At 44.1% G+C, this 22015-nt stretch overlaps 1 protein-coding gene across 4 annotated transcripts in view; it reads right to left on the bottom strand.

Moving 5' to 3' along the window:
- The window catches only part of LOC111670345 (diacylglycerol kinase zeta), a 55052-nt gene extending 33847 nt beyond the window's left edge, over positions 1-21205 (bottom strand). The window contains exons 1-22 of one of the 4 annotated variants that reach the window (XM_023427037.2): positions 21077-21205; positions 12771-13965; positions 9142-9250; positions 8914-9009; positions 8016-8093; positions 7528-7590; positions 5263-5319; positions 4894-4962; positions 4226-4297; positions 3985-4101; positions 3776-3847; positions 3390-3488; positions 3172-3254; positions 3002-3062; positions 2740-2853; positions 2507-2644; positions 2185-2263; positions 2043-2098; positions 1488-1550; positions 1078-1151; positions 364-475; positions 17-103 (exon numbers count right to left, since the gene is read on the bottom strand). In XM_023427037.2, the coding sequence (XP_023282805.1) occupies positions 17-103; positions 364-475; positions 1078-1151; positions 1488-1550; positions 2043-2098; positions 2185-2263; positions 2507-2644; positions 2740-2853; positions 3002-3062; positions 3172-3254; positions 3390-3488; positions 3776-3847; positions 3985-4101; positions 4226-4297; positions 4894-4962; positions 5263-5319; positions 7528-7590; positions 8016-8093; positions 8914-9009; positions 9142-9250; positions 12771-13816 (2745 nt within the window). In that variant the 5' untranslated portion in view covers positions 13817-13965; positions 21077-21205. Of the gene's footprint in view, positions 1-16; positions 104-363; positions 476-1077; positions 1152-1487; positions 1551-2042; positions 2099-2184; positions 2264-2506; positions 2645-2739; positions 2854-3001; positions 3063-3171; positions 3255-3389; positions 3489-3775; positions 3848-3984; positions 4102-4225; positions 4298-4893; positions 4963-5262; positions 5320-7527; positions 7591-8015; positions 8094-8913; positions 9010-9141; positions 9251-12770; positions 13966-19751; positions 19840-21076 lie in introns of those variants that run through there. The other 3 variants (XM_087179518.1, XM_087179517.1, XM_087179519.1) reach the window with 3 other exon arrangements.
- Positions 21206-22015: the final 810 nt, after the last annotated feature.

The following is a 22015-nucleotide window of genomic DNA, read 5'->3' as shown; positions in this document are numbered from 1 at the left end:
ATCACTGAAAGTTTACCTGGACTGGGAGAGGTTTTGTGGTGGTCAGAGTGACTTCTCTGCACTGGTTCAGCCTCTCACCATGACCTCCAACCTGGAGAGTGGCCTACACACACACACACACACACACACACACACTGTGTGTTACGGGTTATTGGTTATATTGCATGTGTATTTATTTATTTATTTATTTTAAAATATATTTTTTGGGGCTTTTTATGCCTTTATTGATAGCACAGTAGAGAGAGACAGGGAATGACATGCAGCAAAGGGCCGTCCGATGCGGGAGTCGAACCGGGGCCGACCCCTCCTTACCCTAGTTACCATGGTTACCATGGTTACCAGGTCACAGTAAGAGCTGCGTACCAGAGAAGTCATAGTAAATCCAATGACCTCGATGTATCCATCATCATGACGCTGAGGCTCAAAGTCATGATGTTCACTGGGGTTTCCCCAAGGTGTGGTCCCTGCACAATATCTGAACACAACACAGAGACAGAACACATTCTAACTGTCAGTACCTGAACACAACACACACATGAACACATTACATCTGCTAGTACCTGAACACAACAGACACACAAAATCACTGTCAGTACCTGAACACAACAGACACACAACACATCATCATCACTGTCGGTACCCAACGTACGCAACAGACACACACACATCATCAGAACCGTAAGTTATGACCTTTGACTTTTATATTCATAATAGAATAATATTAAAGATCATCTGTCTGTAAAGATTTGGAAGATTTGCTCTGAGTTTTATTGGTTTTACTTTGGTTTTTTCATTACAGAACTATGATCACATTTAGGTTCTCCTGCTCACTCACTAACTCTTCCACTCTAAACTGGGTCCAGCTGTTTTAACATTGACCAAAGTGACAGGAAAAGTCAGGCCCTCATCCTCATAGTGTTGTTGGATGGTTCCCTCAGTTAACAGAACACAACTTCAGGTTCTACTACAGCAGAGTTTAATTCAGACCCTGGTTCCCCTGGAGGAAGAGAACAACCAGTGACATACTGTACTTAAGTGTGATAGTGTTAACATTGACATGGTAGAAGGTAGATTTACCTGGGGATGTTGAGGAAGACCAGACACTGCAGCTTCAAGTCCTGAACCTTTGACGTTAAATCAGTCCCATCACACTGGAGACAGACAGAGAGAGGGACAGAGAGACAGAAATATAAATAAATAAAACATGGGATAAACTCCCAATAGAAGCCCTCCGCAATGAATTCTGCTGAAGGACTCTTATGTTAATGGGACGTGGACAAATTAAACCAAAATTGGTCTCCACTGTCAGAGACACGAAGCAGAGACAGATCCTGAACTAACACTGACTGACTGAGCAACACAAAGAAACAGGATGGTGTAGACAGAGAGCAGGGGGGTAGAGAGACAGAGACAGAGAGAGGGGAAACAGAGTGAGGGAGTGACTCGGCGTTTTCACATGAATGACAGTTTGATTGACAGCTACTCACCACCACCTTGATGTGCTTCGACAGGTCTTTGGAGCTTCCCATCAGGAAGTCTGAGAATGCTGTCTGTATGAGAGAGAGAGAGAGAGAGAGAGAGAGAGAGTGTAAATAAAGATGAACGTAGCCCCCATGATGCCACCCGGTTTTAAAGCTGCTCCGTCGTGACCCTCTCTCCTCCTAACTCCCGGTTAATCCAAATATGGACGAAGAGGTGCGGCAAGTGGAGCTGAGACTTCAGTCCATGTCAGTTTATAACAATATGAACCTGTTAACATCATTAGCACAGCTGAGGTAGCTAGCTAGAAAGCTAACCCAAGCCTAATTCAGCTGTTGGCTAGCCAAGTAACAAGCTACGTTAACAGCCCAGGTATAATTAGCGCAGACATGATAACTGCTAACCTGTAAGTTATCATGAAGGAGGAAATTAGCTATTCATCCAACATTAACCAACTTTTCAACATCATCTGGAGGAAGCTGCAGATTCAGCGAAGACATTTATAACTGAATAATGTTAATAATATATAATATAAAAACACTTTGACATGGAGGTGCACTCACTCCGGCATAGAACATCTTATTCCTGAAGCGACTGTTGAACTTCTCTGGGTTGGCCTCTGAAACACACACAGTTTATATAATGTTCATACAGTCTTCACCCATTAAAAAACATGTTTTCTATTGATTATTGATGCGAATTTACCTCTTGATTCGTGGAACTCTAGAGTCACGTGGGCATCGAATCCAAGGCTGAAGTAATTATTGAAAACATCTAGAGGAAGCTGAGAGCGCACACACACAAACACACACACACACACACACACACACACACACAGTGAGCAGTGACATCTCATCTTGTTTTAAAAACCTGTGCTTTGCTGGTGACTGGTGGTTGGTTTGCGTTACTGCAGCTTCATCACATCACTGGTCCTAACATGTTTTTATCTATGGAGCAACCTCCACTCTCATTTTGAAGGGTTAAAAGATGAAGAGGATATGATGTAAACATGTGTATGTTCACTGACCTTATCAGTCTGTTGTTCATCCAGTTCAGCCCCTGCACTGTGGTTTGGTTCAACCTGTAGATTCCACCTGTCCAGCTGGACGACAGCTCCATCCTCCACATGGGACAGGATCTTGGAAAGAGGTTCGTCTGTGTAACCCTGGAACAGTTATATCGCACAATGAGCAGCCTTCAATCAGATTACAACTGCAGGTAACTGACTTCAGGTATGTGTGGGTTGTATTGGTCACCCACCCCACCCCAGTTGAGGGTCCTGGCAAGGTCATTTCCTGTCCCGAGTGGTAACACGGCAACAGGAGGCTGAGGGTTTAACGCCTGCTCATCAAGACAAGACAGGATCCAGCCCACCTGGAACCACAGACACACACAGACTGAAGACTCCAGGTCTGTCTCAAACAGGAACTCAGCTGAATCAGACAACATCACATCCCTCTCTTTCATTGGAACTGTCTATTAATGTGTGTGTGTGTGTGTGTGTGTGTGTGTTAGTCCTCACAGTGCCGTCTCCTCCACAGGCCAGGATCCTCAGGTTGTGGACTTTGCGATACAGCTCCAGGCTGGAAGATATACACTGGTTAATAGTCAGTTCAGACATGTTAACTGTTGTGTGTGTGTGTGTGTGTGTGTGTGTGTGTGTGTGTGTGTGTGTGAGAGAGAGAGACTTACCCCTCCTTTGGTCCTCCCTGGCTCAGGTCAAACACCTGTCTTGGGTTCAGATACCACATGAAGGACTGCAGGATCTTGGTCCCCTGTCAGAGAGACAAACAGGACACTGGAGGACTAGAGACTGAACAAACCCAGAATCTACTACACTGGGACTGGTTCACTGGCTGTTTAGCTGAACTGTCTGACTAGCTGCTTGTGACTAGTTGACTAGTTGTTACCTGGTTTCCTCCGCTCTTGGGGTTGACGAACACCAGCAGTGGTTTCATCAGTGGTGAGGGGATGGGTCGGATTATAAACGGCTTCCACTGCCGTCCTTCCTGTATGAGAAGAAGAAGATCTCAGTCTATTGTCCATCCAGACCACCTACCCTGGGACTGGAGGACTGGAGTCCCCTGACCTGGGTCTCCAGTCCTCTAACCTGGGACTCCAGTCCTCTGACTTTCAATTCCCATTGATCTGTGACTGCATTAAAACTGATGTGAGGTATGAATGAAGGTGATAAAGAAACAGACAAAGCAGGTCACTGTCAGGAGAATATTGCACATCTGTCCATGTGAACCTGTACCATGTGACCACAGCTGTCACAGACAGATTACAGACTGACCTCTGCTCCTTTCTTACTGCTCTTCCTCTTGAATGACGTCCTCTTCTTCTTCTTACTGGACTTCATAGAAGACTGTCAGAGACACAACACACACAGAGACAGGCTGCATTGTGATTTCATGATGATGAAATAATAATGTTCCTACATGTAAAACACGCAGTGAGTCCAGTGTCCGATCCAGGTTAAGAGTGACTGGATAACGGTGTTACCTGATGGCGTCGGACCCGGACGATCCATGTGGGTGGGACTATGAGGGCAGCGTGAGCTCCGATTGGACAAGGCTCCTCAATCTGCTGCAGCATGAAGCAGGAAACTTTGTTGTGGTACTGAAGGAATACAAGAAATACAGCAGCTTAAAGCACCGATTTACTGTTAGAAAAAGAAAAAGATGTCTTCTGGCAGTGCATCAGTGGACTGGTTGTCTTGTCCCAGTTTGTATCAAAAACTCACAGCCTGTTTGCACCAGGAGCAGCTGATGGCTACGATCTCTTTACTGTGGAAGGCAAACTTCTGCTGGAAGCCCTGCACAGAGAGATGAGGATAAAGGTTCTAATCCACTTCACTGCTACTGAAGAATTCGATTACATCACTGGTTCAGGTTAAAGGGTAAAAACTGTACCGTACTATTATGGCCATTTGTAGTGTTAATCATTTAATTCTTGGTGTCGACTAAAATAGATTTACATGCTTTAATGTTCTGAAAATACATTATTTTTCTTCTTCTGTACCTTTTATACTGTACTTTAAAATAAAAATGAACTTGGCGGTTAAATTATGGATAATTTATCAGAGCTAGCGAGGTACAGCATGTCAATACTGACAAACGTTTAAGTGATCAGGATGTGGTAAATCAATAGGACCAGGAAGTATTGTCTGGACCCCCAACAAGGCATTTCATACAAAGGAGAACATTTGGGTTTTTACCCTGACAGAGTTCCTCCCTTTGGTGTAAACTTTGATCCTTCTGACTCTGGAGACCATTTACATGCACAAAAACCTATATAACATGTACAGTAAGGGAAAACTCAGAAAAGCATAATAGGTCCCCTTTAAAACAACTCAATGTATAACAAAACAATTAAATTGACTCTTAGAAAATGACTTTGTTGTCCACTCACCTTCCCGCACTGTTTACATTTGCCCTCTTGTCGTCTGCGATGAACCCAGTGATGACGCACCACAACGGGCTGAACATACACAATACACAAAAACACAACAGCTGAGTTTTATATCACTGAACCCAACATGGGAAATATGAGACAAACTGATAATTAGGAGGAGAAGAAGAAGAAGAAGGGGACAAAGTAGGAGAAGGAGAAGAAGAAGAAGGAGATAAGGGGGAGGAGAGAGAAGAAGAAGAAGGAGATAAGGGGGAGGAGAGAGAAGAAGACAAACGAGAAGAAGAAGAAGACGGAGACAAAGGAGGAGAAGGAAGAAGAAGAAGGAGAAGAAGATGGAGAAGAGGGAGACGAAGGTCCAGAACTCACTTCGCGAATGTTCCTAGAGCTTGATTCTCTGAAAGAAGGTTTGCACCTGAAGTTAATCTGAGGAGAGGAAGAGCAAACAGGTGACAACATGTAGGTGATAACTGAGACCACACCTGTACTGGAGGAGGTTAGACAGAAACCACAGGGACACACCAGCAGAACCAAGATTTCAAGGATTAGCAGCTTTAATTTAAAGTAGACCAAAGACAAAAGATTAGACTGTAGCAGTGAGAGAGGACTCCATCTCCAAAGAAAGAGCGGTGATTCAGTGAAGTGAAGAAGAAACAGACACTACCAGACATCTGTGGCTGCTGTCAGGCCACAGTTAGGCCACAGTTAGACCACAATTAGACCACAGTTAGGCCACAGTTAAGCCACAGTTGGACAACAGTTAGACCACAGTTAGACAACAGTTAGACCACAGTTAGACCACAGTTAGACCACAGTTAAGCCACAGTTGGACAACAGTTAGACCACAGTTAGACAACAGTTAGACAACAGTTAGGCCAGTTACACCACATTTAGGCCAGAGTTAGGCCACAGTTGCACAACAATTAGGAGTTAGACCACAGTTAGGCCACAGCTAGACCACCATTAGGCCACAGTTAGACCACAGTTAGACCAGTTGGGCCAGAGTTAGGCCACAATTAGACCAATTTAGGCCACAGACAACAGTTAGGCCACACTTAGGCCACAGTTAGACCACAGTTAAGCCACAGTTTGACCACAGTTAGGCCAGAATTAGACCACAGTTAGGACCATTTAGGCCACAGTTAGCAGTTAGGCCAGAGTTAGGCAAAGTTAGGCCATAGTTAGCAGTTAGACCACAGTTAGCAGTTATACCACAGTAAGATCATATTTAGGCCAGAGTTAGACCACAGTTTGACCACAGTTGGGCCAGAGTTAGCAGTTATACCACCGTAAGATCACATTTAGGCCAGAGTTAGACTACAGTTTGACCACAGTTAGGCCAGAGTTAGAGCACAGTTAGGACAGAGTTAGGCCATATTTAGTCCATAGTTAGCAGTTAAACCATAGTTAGGCCACAGCTAGACCACAGCTAGGCCACAGTTAGGCCAGAGTTAGACCACAGTTAGGCCAGAGTTTGGCTGCAGTTAGACCACATTTAGGCCACAGTTACACAGTTAGGCTGCAGTTAGACCACAGTTAGGCCACGGTTACACAGTTAGGCTGCAGTTAGTCCACATTTAGGCCACGGTTACACAGTTAGGCTGCAGTTAGACCACAGTTAGGCCACGGTTACACAGTTAGGCTGCAGTTAGGCCGCAGTTAGACCACAGAGTTAGATTAGGCTGAGGCCCACCAGACTGTTCTCTGTGTCCTGGAGGAGGATCATAGAACAAGTCTGCAAACTGCTCTGGTTCACTGCGATGACAACTGCTAATTCAGCTTCACACATCACAGAGTTGATGGTGTCCATGTCCTCTAAAGAGTCATCTATCAGTTGCTCATTAGTCTCATATGATTGATGGTAAACTATTAATGTCATGACATGGTCAGCAGTGAGTTTAGTTTAGTTTGATTGGTCCATCATCAACAGACTCGTGTTCTTCAGATCTGGAAGCTTCCAACGAGATCAAATACATGAGACTTGAAGACGTGAAATATTTCCATGTCACGATTAAAAATGTGGCGTCTTCACTTTTAATATGTCACTGTTTCACCTAAACAGATCCAGATGTAGAGAAGGATTCATACTGTTAAAAACAGGTAGTAACCATGTTGAGCAGAGGGCATCATACAGACTGATCCTCTTTAATATGTGTCCTCCTTATTTTGCTTCTTGTTCACTGATGTGAGCAAATAAAACAGTAACCCAAACAGTAAGTGGACGGTCTGTTCTTGTAGTCAACATGTTGGATGAGAAATGTGCAGCTGTAAAGAGGTGAACCACTTTGATCAACCAGGAAGTGAGAGGAAGAGCGAGAAGATTATTTGATTGAGGGAAAAGAGAAGGACCCTGTTGTGATGATGATGATTTCCAGAGGGTGAGTGTCTGACCTGGATTAGATTACAGTTTAATTCGCTAATTTAAAAGAGGATCATCACCACAGTGTTTGTCTTTAGAGGATAAATCTCTCTGTTTACTACAGAGATTTGATAGCTGCATGAACCCCCACCTACACCTGTTTAAATAAACTCATTATGAATGATTGAAGTGATCCAGACACCCCCTCTTTTGAGGATTGTCAGATTCAGGGTCACAGATGAGGACAGAGGACGGGAAGCAGGTCTGGGTCTCACTCTAAAGGTGGGGTCATTGAGGGGCAGGGTGGTCTCCAGCAGAATGGCTCTAGAGCTGGGGAACTGGAGGACAGACAGGGGGGACAGGTGAAGATGACCTGCTGTCTGTGCTCCACACAGGAAGTAAATAAAGAGTAGTCATCAGCTGAGAAACAACCTCCCTCTGATCTGAGGGTTTACAATAATCCTTCTCTTCACTCCTCTCTGATCCTGAACTCATTGCTGAGGACTCAAACTTTAATCCGTCTTTATTCTTCCTCCATCTAATGAAGGAGGTTTAACTGTCCGTCTTTAATCCCCCCTACCTTTATCTGTCTCTGATCACTGCTACATCTACACCTGAGTCTCTACCTGTCTCTGCTACATTTACACCTGAGTCTCTACCTGTCTCTGATCACTGCTGCATCTACACCTGAGTCTCTACCTGTCTCCATGATGGGGGTTTAACAGGTGAACATCAGTCCACAGGTAAAACACAGAGACGTTACCTTCTCCAGTTGTTCTATACAGATGGTGTGAGCGACGATCTTACAGGCTGCACACTTCCTCCTGCTGACAGACTTTTGCTGGAAACAGAAACAGTAGGAGAACATGATGAGTTTTAAATCACAGGAACAAGAACCAGAGGTGAAACCAGAGACAGCAGAGAAACCGAGACGCTTCATTTCCATTTATTTCCACCTCCCCGCCCCTTTAGGAGACCTGAACGGTGTCCCATTTCATACCACTGGCACTGCCTGTAATGCGGTATCCTTTTTTTTATAGAGGATCTTTGGTGAAACTGCTTGTATTTAGAATAATTTAGTTTAACTGATGCTCAGGAGCAGCGATACCGTTTCTGACCACTGGGGGTCAGTGTTGTGCTGCTGTGACCTGACACCAGCACATATCACCTCACATATGAAACATAGCACATGTCCTTTAGACATCATTCCCTCACACCTACTTAAGGAAGTGTAAACACTGTTGGACCTAATATTTAAACAATAATGACAAGGTTAAAGGTCAGTTGCTTTGTCCCGGATTGCTTTAAACAGATCAAACCTAATCTAGATCCAGTCTTATGTGGTCCTGCCTCAGCTGTTTCCTGTTGTGTCTCATTAGTAAAGAGACTATTTGTTTATTAAAGGTTCTTCTGATGAATACTGGTGACAGGAGCTTTGTAGAAAGTAACACCGACACTGATTCTGTAAAGATATGATGCCGATTCTATTGTTTGTAATTTTATATGAACAAGTTGTTTTATAAGGACTATAAGGAAAACCATTATAATGTAATTACACTGTACCCCAGACTCACAGTGATGAATCTGAACAGTGTGACATGTGAAATGTACCAGAGCCCTGAGAGAAGAGGAAGGGGGAGGAGGAAGAAGAAGATACTCACCAGTGCTTTGGCAACACAGTGTTGTTCTCCGACATAACAGTAATCTCCAGACGCATTGGTCTCGAACCAGATGTGGTCTCCATACAGAGCCGACTCCTGCAGGACAGACACACGCAGATATAACCTGATCCTCTACGAGCACAGAGGCGGTTCAGTTGAACAGACATGAATCTTTTGACCTAAAGGTTTCCTCAGACCCTCCTTGTGTCTCCCTGATCCAAGACTTACAGTCCAGTCCACAGTGCTGCGGATGTGAGCCTCCGGGTCGGTCCTGGTCAGAGACGAGGTGCTGGGCTGACAGGGCAGGTGGTGCAGGCCAGACTTGGCGATGGCTTTCCTGAAAACACAGGACGGGCCAAATACTTAATGTGAATCTAAAACCTCCTCGGTCAGACCGATCAAATGTTTTCTGAACCTGAAAGCATTTAAAACGGAAAAATTTCCCCTTTAATATTCAGAAATAACAGAGTTCATTCATCCTGATCAGATAGTACGAATACCTCAGATTATACAGCGACATCTAGTGGCCACTGTCATCAACGCCACCTCACCAGTAATTAAATACAGGCAGTGTTATAGATGCGAGTCTAATCTCCTCACCTCACAACAGGCTCCATCCATTAACCTGTAACTGAGGTTGGTATCTCTGATTTACACGACTTTCCCAATATTTATTTTAGATGCGTCTTAATTTTCCAAAAAGCTGTAAAAACTTTTCCTGTGAACACAGAACACAGTACTAAACTAAATGACAGTTAGGACTTATTTCTTTAGATTACCCATGTCAATTTGAAAGCAGAAAAAAAAAGTATTCTGACCTACGTATGTTTTAATTTTCTGTTTTCCTCAAATGAACTGTCCACTTCAATCTCTTCTTTTAGTTAGTGAAAGTTCAGAGAGGAAGACTATCTCCTCGCCCTCTAAGTCACAATCATGTTTCCTGTCATCCTGTAAGCTCAACCCACTCATTTTTCGTCTTCGTCCAATCACAACCTGAGACGCTCCAATCAACCAATACGTCTTTTACTTCAGATTTATACATTTTACTTAAGATTTCTCAAATTCTGGTTTTCCTCTCATTAGTCTGTCCTGATTGAAATACTGTAATTCCATCTGTTAGTTAAACATTAAAAATGCCCTGGTGTTGCTGCTGCCCAGACCTCATCACCATCTGACCAGATGAGTAAACATGACAGCAGCTCATAACTTCGTCATTCACTCATAACTTCATCACTCATTCATAACCTCATCATTCACATATGTGACAAGGCCGATGAGTTCAACCTGTTCTACAACAGGTTTGACACAGCCTGGACAGTAAGCTGGACTGGCCCCTGAACACGGCTGCCGTCTACCAGAAGGGGCAGAGCCGGCCTCTTTTTCCTCAGGAAGCTCAGGTGAGATGTTGAAATGAGATGTTTTAGGGCAGAGACATACGTACATAGACGCCTTATTTGCCACTTCAGCTCGTTGCTGCGATACGTCAACGTCACCACCGTATTAGTCCGGGCAAGGCAGCCCTGTAAACAAATAGGAATAAACGGAGGAGCTGCATTTTTTCTATATTTCTCAACCAATTTCAATGAGTCGTGTTTATATTCCACCATGTAGTCTTATTCACTTCATGTAAACCAAACGTTGATACTCAGCTCCTTATGGAAAATAGTGATTACAGCCTAGACTAACACGATTCTAAGTAGTGACCAAACTTTTATTTTCACTGCACGTGGATCATAAACCCTTCAAAATAAAAAAAAACGACTGAGATATATAAATGTTATAGAGCTTTTTATCCACAAAAATTGTAGCTCCTCCGTGCACTTGCACTTATTTGCAAGGCAGCGTTACACAGACCAATATGACGGCTACGTTGACATATGATCCAGCGGCGATTGCGGCCTCTACGTATATATGTCTATGGTTTTAGGCGCAAAAGAGATTATTTTGTTGGCGTTTTTGCTTTTATTTTATAGTTGATAGTTAACAATTTCCTTCATTTAATAGCTTAAAGCGTAGAGGCAGACAGGAAACATAGGGGCTAATTGCTCCCGCCCCCTTAAACAACCAATGGGAAATTTGCAACGACTTCTGAATAGGAAACCTCCCTAAAGGGGCCCCATGTCATTCACTGGAGGATTTGCAATGATCTCGAAGAGAAGCAGTTAAACTATTTTTATTACACTTAGATATTAAAGTCATTTAGAATAAAAACAATGGGGATCAGTGATTGGTTGGCCCATTCACAGTTTATTCACGTCTCTGTCTGGCTGCTGATTGGTTAACTGAATGCGCCGATGCTCTGTCCCGTCCACTGAGCCTAAAGTTATTTAGGAATTTATTTCAGTTTTTATTGTTCTTTATTATTATATTTTGAATATTACAAGGTTTTCCACAATCTTTATATTCATATTTTCTTTTTTAATTCTACTAACATAAATATTTGCACATTTTTCAATGGTGTCAGATAATTCATCAATAATGGTTATTGGAGACTAGACTCTAGAATCGCCACTGACGAGCTCATGAAACTATTTAAAAGCGAATCAGTGTGAATCAGATGTTTATCACTTGTTTTTTTTACCATTTGATCAAACTTTATTAAACATGAGGAATGACAAAGGACAGAGCCTGTTCTCAGCTCCCACTGGGACAGTGCTAAAGAAAAGACTGCAAGGTTGTTTATCTTGAACATATGAAGGAAACTTCGCAGTTCCGTTTTCTGCCTCAGATTATGAGACATCTTATCAGAAACACTTCAGAGAGGAGATGGCTCACTGACAAATCATTTCCTGTATCTGTGTCACATGTCCTGGCCCCCTCCAGGAGAGAAGCAGCAGGTCTGAGTCTGTGAACTCCAGAGGGAGAAGTGAACCTGATCACAGATTATGATTCTTTCAAGAAGACAAGAAATTCATCAGTTAGTGTTAAAAGCTCTGTGCAGCAGTAGCCTGTAAAAACAGGAACATATCCGTCTTTTCTTTTCCCAGAGGATGCAGACAGTCTGGATAAAGTTATTAAAGGTCATTAAACCTCCATATAGTGTAAAGTTAGATGTCCATGTGTAGTTCGATTATAAAGCACGTCTAAATTCTATATTAATGCTGTGAAAGTATCAAAGCGCTCAGTCCACAGAGAAATGCACACAGCCTGTATTCAGAAACTGAGCCTTAAAACCAGCCGTCAGGACTTCTGGAACTTTGTGATGTCACAACAAAGCAGTTCGACACACCATCCGACATTGCAGGATTTGGTTTATCTGAGTATTTACCTGAAATTAGCTCCAGAGTGAACCCTGAGAGAGGAGATGTAAAACTACACTGAGATGTTTTTTGGTTCTTAAAACCACAAATATATCTTCTTCTGGATAAACACTATAAATTGTAAAATATTATATACTGTCGCATTTTATACCAGCTGAACGTGCTGCTGTTGTTTTGCCATACCAACTAAGGAGACAGGAAGTATCATTTCATACCATCACTGCTTGTAATGTATCATCTTTGTTATAAAGCATCTTTGTTGATATTTTTGCCTGATGGCATCACTACAGGAAAGGTCAGAGGTCACCACAGACACAATATGGACTATGAATATAAATATCAGAGAAGCAGTTTTAGTTTTCAGGATCATCCTTATGGATCTATAATTATCTATAACATGTGATTATCATTTTGTGACCTAAAGCATCAGGAACCACCAAGAGCATCACAGTGGACCCTGTTTACATGGTTCAAAACCACATCCAGACAAAACGCTGATCCAGGACCAGTCCAGGTCAGATTATATAGAAAACAGTAATTTGGTTTAGTCTACAAGTACAGTGTGTGTGTGTGTGTGTGTGTTTGTCTGTTACATACGACAGGAAGTTCTCCCATGTGTCCATATAAGGATTGTAGTATATGGTTCCCTCGTGTCCCCTGAGAGGTGAAGAACAGCTTTTATGGAGTGAGGACCCAGAGGAGGTCAGATCTGGGTCAGCCGCCCCGGGACCAGAACTCAGACCTGCTGAGTCCAGCTGAGCCAGACTAGGGCTGGTGGTGGAGGTTTGGATCGGTTTCTGTTCTGTCCAGTGACCCTGACCTGAACTCTGTCGTTGGTATCGACCATAAACTCCTACCGCCCTGCTCTGAAACACAGAGTCAGCTGGGAGGAGGTGGGAGGAGTTTCTTCTCAGACAGCGAGGAGGGCGGAGCAGGGGGCGGGGCTTAATGTTTTCCATAACAACTGCCTGGGTTAAGTGCATCGGAGCTGCATCTTTTCCTCCTCTGGTTCCATTCTCCACCTTTTCATCACTCCCTTCATCTTCATCAGACTCAGAGCAGGAGCACAGGGACACACCTGGCTCTTCCTCCTCCTCCTCCTCCTCCTCCTCCTCCTTCTCTTCCTCTTCCTCCTTCTCTCTCTCTCCTCCTCCCATATGGACCAAACTTGCAAGTAACATAGAGGATCCAAGCAGATGAGGTTCGATGGATTTTACTTTAAAGGGACGTCGATGGCTCACTGACCCATGATGCAGGTAGGGGGCGGAGCCTGAGCCCCGATGAGCACGGTGAGGTTTACACTGAAACTTTCTTCTTCCTCGCTTCACAGGTATGTCCTCTCTCATAGCCCTTCCCATTGCTTCACCTGTGTTTGTTAACCCTGTTTCTATGACTGATTGCCGCCTCTGTCCACTGGCCACCAGTAGGCCCACACTGGGACGCCGGCGCTGGTCTGGACAGACCGGAGGCAAACCGACGGAGGAGCGTCTGGACTGGATCAAAGCTGCAGAGGGCAGACCCACACTGGAGCGCCTCCTGGCTTTACTGGTCTGAACTGCAGGACCAGGCTGACGCACCGCCACAGGGTGCTTCTGTCGTTTGTGACGACGACCGAAGTGACGCTGGAAGAAGAACTCCATCATGTCTCGGTGCGGAGGAGCTGAAGCTCACACAGCAGGGCCTCGAGGTCAAAAGTCAAAGGTCACACATGACGTTTTAATCCAGAGAACAAGATGATGGTCCAGCTCCTGCTGGTCCCTACTAGTCCACCTCTGGTCTTCCTTTAGAAACTCTGAAGGGGTGAGTAGGTGGGGTCAATCAAATCTATGCTTTTCCATAAATTATCACATTAACAAAGAAAACTGTAAATGAATAATAACTAACTAAACATAAAATGTTATCTTTGATTCATTAATTAATCAATCAGCTCATTAATTACTGATGCAGTGCTGCTTTGTTCAAAGTCATCAAACTGGTATTACCCAGAAGCCCCTTCACTGGTTCCCTCCACAGTCACAGTATTAGTGACAGTTCTGTAGTGAGATCAGGAGTGGAGCATCACTGTATTTTGTCCTGAACAGAAACCGGACCAGGATTTTAAAAACTGGAGCAGGATTGTAGCGGTTTTAGGAACAGGTCTTTAAAACCTTCAGATCTATGAAAGATTTTAAATGGATAAAAACAGATCAAACACAGACATAAAGCCAATGTTCACTAGCATGTAGCCGACATGTTCACTAGCATGTAGCCGTCATGTTCACTAGCATGTAGCCGTCATGTTCACTAGCATGTAGCAGACATTTCAAGTAACCAACATGGCTGAAGCTGCCTCATCCGAGACATTCTGTGACTGCAAATCCTCCGGTTCTCTTAAATACTGTGGCGATTCACTAATTAATCAAACGCCAGCAGAGTGACTGCCACGACTTTATAGAGCCTTCAGAATAAAACCCTGCACATGGTGTTAGGGATGTGATGTTTAATAAAAGACTTTTATTACACAACAGGTTGAAGAATGAGATACTGAAACTGGAGCCATTGACTATTTAACTCAGGTAGACACTAAAACAAAGATCATCAGTAATTTATACAAATTAACTGATGTTACGTTTCATCGGTAAAGATTAGATCAGTATCATCTTCATGTATCTTGATAAGCAGAGGCATCAGAGCTAACTTTTAGTCCCTGATCAAGTCTTGAGGTTGATTCCAGGATTTATCTGAACTATGGGAATTTTCCCTCCACCTCAACCTATAGCTCCGATTCATGAGTTATTTGAGGAGTTTGGTGAGTCTGATTCTGCTGAGTATGACCGTATCACTTTATGCTGTGACAGGCAGAAGCCAGAGTCTGTGTCTGAGCAGGAAAACAGAAACTCTGCAGCTTCACATTACGCCCAGATGCAACTACAGAGCATCTTCACTGACAACAAATAGAAACTCGGCGGTTGAACTGAAGGTGGGAAACGAACAGAAGTTACCAAAAACAGAGAGGCTGAGTCGGGACCACACAGCAGACCACAGTCCCGCCACGTAACTCCGAGGCGGAGGACGGTGGCGTGATGAGTCACGTTACTGACAGTATAAGTGTAGAAGAGAAGATCATGTGACACAAGATGAGAACAGGATAAACGTGCATGCAGCTCAGAAACCACCACGGTTTGACAGGAAGTCCCATCGGAGTCATCAGCGCTCTGAAACCTCCGCTGCTCACTTAATCCCCCTCAATAGAGAGGCACTCTGTGTCCTAATGCTCTGTCACAAAGGTCAGGGGTCGTCACGGCGACGACTGCCTTTCATGAAGCCACAGCAAATTTATACAGCTGTATGCTGAGGTGAACTTCTTCCCTTAAGACCAGATCACATCTGAACCTGTCACATTTTAATTTGCTGCTCAGCAATAACAAACAGCTGAACTTAGATCAGTAGAGTCTGTAACACAATTAAAACTCAACAATCAACCATCTAACTGATGTCTGGCTGTTGTCTGGCTGTTGCGTGGTTCTTGTCTGGCTGTTCTCTGGCTGGTTTTCTCAGTCAACTGAGATCAAATGATGATTTAAAGCTGAGTTTGCGTGACATACCACCTCATGACATCACTGTTACACCCACATCAACATAAACACATGGATCTACCATGGCGGTCAAATCTTGTGAATGAGGATGAGAATATTGTTTCTTCCTCCCTGATTCTAAGTATAAAGTGAACACGGTCAGATTGTCGTTAACTCTCAGATATTGATGTCCGCTTCTTTATGAACTGAATTCCCTCCAGTTGAAAACAGCTGTTCTCCGATACCACCCCCCCCTCCATCCTCTTTGTCTCTAACATCTCTATAATGACTGTGTTTCTCCAGCTGTTATGTAGCTGCCGTTTACAATGATAATCCCTGACCATAACGGGGGTAAGAGAGGGAGCACTGAGTGATAACACATCACCCACCTGAGTGTGGATTTGCATGTGAACACAGCTCTTTGTGGCGAACGGAGGCAGACAAACATCTTCCTGTTTCCACAAACAGAGCAGAGCTCCTCTGAACACAGAGCAGTGAAGGTGGAGATAGATCCGACACCTTCGCTGTCAGGTAACCGGATCCTGTTCACAGACTCAGGTCGTGTGCAGCATCAAACCAGACCCCAGGACTGCCAGTATCAGGAAATAATATATTAACATCATCTCCAGAGCGAGAGAGAGAAAAAGAAAGAGAGAGAGAGAGAGAGAGAGAGCAGCTGCACTCATTTTATTGAAGTCTGGTCATCACACTCTGTTCTGTTGTTTAGCCTCCACTCTAATATAAACAGGTTGGACACAATAATAGAAACACCTGTCACACTTAAAACCTCCATGATGGTGGGTTTACCACAGGACTGTTATATTATACTGAAGGTGTACCTAATAAACTGATACCTGAGTTCAGGTCCAGGTTCTGTACACAGAGAGTAGATGTACACCTGAACCTGGACCTGCTCAGTCTGATCCTCTATCAGCAGGATGTATGACATCACTGTGGTTATGGTGGGTTTAGGTGTACTTGGTCAGGTATAGAGAAAACGTGGCAATTTGGGTTAAAATGACAGCTTTATTAAGTTCAGGTGGTCGTCATGGTGACAACAATAATCGCAAAGGCTCAGGTCACGGAACAACTGTGGTTTATATAAAAAACAACAGTGACTGTTGGTGGGAAACCATAACCATAAGTGAGTCTGCAGATGATTCATTAGCTCTGTGCTAACATCACACACACTAACAGACACACCGTCATTTCATCAGTGAGTGAGTGAGTGAGTGAGTGAGTGAGTGAGAGAGAGAGAGAAAGAGAAAGGATCCAGAGCTCTGTGCTGCTGGATTGAATATTTACATAGAAAAAAAAGTAGAGTATGCAAATACACAGACGTGAAGAGCGTTCCACAGCAATGTGGTTTTCCTCTGATCGGGAGAGACTCAGCCTTCTAGATACCAGATGTGGAATGAGGGCCGGTGGTCTGAGCTGTGAAGGGGTCAATAGGGGTCAACCAAGCTGGATCCACACATCAGACCTCTCACTCTCAGACTAAAACCCACTGATGTGATGTGGCGGGGGCTTCAAACTGCTCTTCCTACTCCAGTACCATTCAGAAGCCTCACGGTTTGACCGACACCTCATATACCACACAAGGGTCATCATCGGTGTCTGAATGACAACAAGGAGGTAATTGAGGAAGAGGGGAGAGTTTTTTAAGTGTCAGAGTGAGCAGGAGTTTGAACAGGAGAGAACAGGCTCTGCTCATCATAATACATCATACATCAGATCTGATAATACATGGAGAGAGAGCCTCAAACGTAATCTCTTCATCATCCACAAACATCTGGACTCCTCTGTCTTTTCTCTGTGCAGCATGGAACACAGCTCTGACCAGGTCCAGGGATCTGGTCTCTGGTGGTCTACTGACAGTGTCATGGATCCTGTCAGACTTCAGGTTCAGCAGCTGGTTCCCTGACAGACCAGCAGCTTGATCTCCATGGAGATCTGCGTCAGATAGAGACACCTCTGGATACAGCTGCTGTTCCATAGGTCCACACGCAGACTGTGCGTCTCCTCTGCATGAGACGGGACATGTTGTCCTCACTTTAAACACAGCTTGGATGTACACTCACACCCCCAGTTTCATTTTGTACACACACCACCAACATGGACCACGTGGACCACCTTCCTGTGACTCGTACAAAAACCACAGAACACATCCTGGATGGAGGACAGCACCTGTGTGTGTGTGTGTGTGTGTGTGTGTGTGTTGACCAGACCCTCTGTCTAAGTGGAGATGTGGTTTGACTCTAAATAGCTGCCAAGTTATTACCTCCCTCTCTCTCTTTTAACAGCGTAAATGTCTTTAGTCTAAACAGCTGCATTATTTCAGCCTAATGACACACACACACAGGCACACACACACACACACACACTTCACTAATGTTGCTCGGCCTAATCCCGGCACCTCTGTCTAAAGCACTGCAACAACAGAGGCAGTAACAGGATGTGTGAGAGTCAAACAGACATAATAATAATAATATTAATAATAATACTGAACATAAGATCAGTGTTTCCTGTGATTTCACTTATATTATTAATCTGTCATGTGTGTCAGTGTATCTCTCTTTATCTGCTGAAAGCTCCTCAGTGTTCACACCTGACTATGTCTGTCTGACTGTGTCTGACTGACTGTGTCTGACTGTGTCTATCTGACTGTGTCTGTCTGACTGTATCTGACTGTCTGACTGTATCTGACTGATTGTGTCTGACTGTGCTTGACTGCATCTGACTGTCTGACTGTCTCACTCTGACCATATCTGTCTGACTGTGTCTGACTGTGTGACTGTGTCTGATTGTATCTGACTGACTGTCTGGCTATCTCTGTCTGACCTTATCTTTCTGACTGTATCTGGCTGTATCTGACTGTGTCTGGCTGTGTCTGGCTGTGTCTGTCTGTATCTGACTGTGTCTGGCTGTGTCTGTCTGACTGTATCTGACTGTGCCTCACTGTATCTGACTGTGCCTGGCTGTGTCTGACTGTGTGTGTCTGTGTCTGTCTGTATCTGACTGTGCCTGACTGTATCTGACTGTGTCTGACTGTGTCTGACTGTGTGTGTCTGTGTCTGTCTGTATCTGACTGTGTCTGACTGGTTGTATCTGACTGTGTCTGACTGGTTGTATCTGACTGTATCTGACTGTGTCCGACTGTATCTGAACTAGTGGAGTTCAGTGGATTTCCGCTATGATTTCTGTCTGTCCACTCTGTCCTGCTCTCATTCATCATCTGTCATGATGATTAACCCCTGAAGGTTGAATGCTTATGGAAAATGGTGTCCATTAAAGGCAAAAAGATCTTTTTTTAGATCTTTTTTTGGACTATCATCCTCATCTGTACATGTAAAGATATATCTAGTTAGTGAGGTATCTACCAATGTGTCCAAGAACAGTTTGGTTTTTGCTTTGAGTTAACTGTACTGACAACTGAGATCAGCCACATGCTTCTTAAACAACAATAGAACTCGACTTTACTGGTGATCCACCAGCTGAGAAAAATAAAATGAAACGAATAAAACAATGTGTTCAGACATGTCTTGATAAAGAACATGTGTTCTTGTTTAAAACAGTACAAAGACTCCACAGCCTTCTGAACCAGAGCCCCTCTCACAGCGGAGTCGACCTCCACGACGACCTACAGCGGCGGGAAACACTGATGTAGTCTGACCTAACCGGGGTCAACGTACTGCTGTTGGCCAGATCCATGTGGATCCAGTTCTTTGTCTTATTAGTCAAGAGGTTTAGCTGGTTATAACCTCCTCTGTCTCTGAGATGACTGACGACTAGAAAGAACACAGCACTGCATCAGCTGCTATCACCACTACACTGACTCAGAGTGACTGACTTCACTTTACTGAGCTGTAGACTCAACTAGTGATTTTAGTTTATTATGCAACAACAAGCACAAGTTACCACTGTGACAAATTAATTCTTGCTAAAGTCTGTTAAATAAAGTGCTTTTAATATTATCTATTCTAATAAATATTAAGATAAAACAAAGAGTAAATTACGAGCCAACCTGACAAAGGAGAGGGAACTATCCATCCATGCTCCACTCCTCTCTCTATCTGTCTCCGAGCTCACTAACCCTGAAGTACAGAGATCGCCACGAGCAGAGAGGGAGAGGGAGGGGTGAGAGACATCAGCAGAGTGGAGGGAGGAGGAGAGAGCGAGAGTGGGTGTGGCCCAGAGAGAGAGAGAGAGCGAGCGAGTGAGCCCGAGAGGACTAAAATAACTTTGTGTACTTCCTTGACAAGCTGAGTGCAAAACTGTCTGATAAATGTTCACACACACACATACATACACACACACACACACTGTGGGAAAGAGGAAACAGAAACAGTGACTGTGACGTTGTTATATCCTTTCATACAACAGTTTATAATCCAAGAGTGAATTACAGAAACAAAAGGCGTTAATTAACGATCATTAACTATTTTAATTCGCAACATAATGAACACACAGGTTTGTCATTTTTATCTAATGCTCTTTTATATTTCTTTTTTTTTTTTTGTTCTATTTTTTCCCATTTTGTTTTTTCTTCAAATCCTTTTTAATTAACAATAATCATAATTCATTAAAACAAGAACTTACTGTGTTCATACTGGGGGTTAACAGTGATTGATGATTTTGAATGCTGTGAATGCTTGTCCATTTAAAACACCACCACCCTCCATTTGAGACAACACCACCTGTTAAGATTCACACACCACACACACCACACACACACACACACAGGTATGTATAGTGGGGTCCTTTCACATGAATACGAATCTTTCAGCCCTGTGATAATGAATCAGTTGATCAATAGTGACCATGAGCCTCCTCTGACACACACACACAGAGTTTCACCAATGTAATGCAGCACACACACTCACACACATTCTACACAACATCTGCTGGTGCTGCACCATGATCCCCACCCATCAACACTGACGAGCGTGCAGCCGAGCCGGAGGCACAACTGTCATTGTTGTTTCTGTTGGCATGTCAACCACGGCCCCTGTTGCCGTGGGAATTGTGTCCCCTGATCACATGATGACTGGTGACCCAATGGCAAGGTTAAACACACACACACACACACAGAAATAATCCGTATCGTGCTGCGACTCACCAGTACAACAGGAAATAAAACAGATTCTGTTTTCTAATGTCTGTCAATCTGAAGTGTGTGTGTGTGTGTGTGTGTGTAATGTTACTCTAGCTGCCTCAGTGTGACTACACATCTGTCCACATCCTGTGTGATGAGGGCAGGAGGCCCCACCTGCTGGTCAGAGTCAGATATTACACTGTAAACCACCCACTCACTCACTCACTCACTCACTCACTCTCACTCTGTCTTACCTCCTGGTGAAGAGCTTGAGTCCGGTGAAGGACTTGGAACAGCCAGTCATCACCTCCTTCTCCTCCTCCACACAGACCGGGGGGGGCGAGGAGGAGGTGGAAGGCAGGGAGGCGTTGGAGGAGGAGGATTCAGAGCTGAGTTCTCCATCATCTCCTTTTACATCCAGTAACCCTCCATCACATGGCTCCAGTCCAGCCCCTCGTCCCGTATCAGAGTCTGTTCCCAGGTCCAGATCCATGACAGACAATGTGCTCACTTACTGAGGTCTCATGCTCTGTCACATTTTGCCAGGATGAGCTATACCTCCTGGAATTATGGGTAGTCCTTGTAGACTTAGAAAGACTGTGACTGAAGTGGTGAATGTCCCCTGTGTGGTCCAAACATGTCCCAGAGGAGGACTCCAAACGGTCCTGGACGTATTCCAAATATTTCCAGAGGAATTCCTGGTGTTTAGAGGAATTCCATGTAGAGCACCAGCAGCTTCCAGCAGGAACAACACAGTGCAGATTCCACCTTTAAACAACTCAGATCCTGGACTGGACAAGACTCTGTGACCCAGCTGCCTCACTGAAGTCCTGAACTTCTCATGGTGGGAAATATGACCTATTGCAAAGAGTGTGCAAACTGTGCTACAATCGAACTACAACAGCTTTAAGTAGTGGCCAGTAAGACAGAGTTATTGTGCTGCAGGTCTAGTAACAACTGAACTATAGTGTTTAAATAAAGTAGGTTAATAAAAGGTACTAACCTCTAACACAGCATTAACAGTGTTAGACTTACAACTACAACTACAATGAGTCATTATTGTACCTCTACTGCTCCAGGACTTCAAACATGGCTGCCCTGCAGAGTCAATAATCCACATGCCAAAGGTCCTTTACAAGACACACGAGGTGTGTGTGTGTGTGTGTGTGTGTGGGGTGGGGGGGTGGGGGGGG

Source organism: Seriola lalandi, unplaced genomic scaffold (genome assembly GCF_002814215.2).
Source record: "Seriola lalandi dorsalis isolate HSWRI2012SDOR001 ecotype SW California unplaced genomic scaffold, Sedor1 jcf7180002054850, whole genome shotgun sequence".
NCBI lineage: Eukaryota > Metazoa > Chordata > Actinopteri > Carangiformes > Carangidae > Seriola > Seriola lalandi.
Note: the sequence above shows the minus strand (reverse complement) of the source record. Positions and strands in the feature narration are given on the sequence as shown.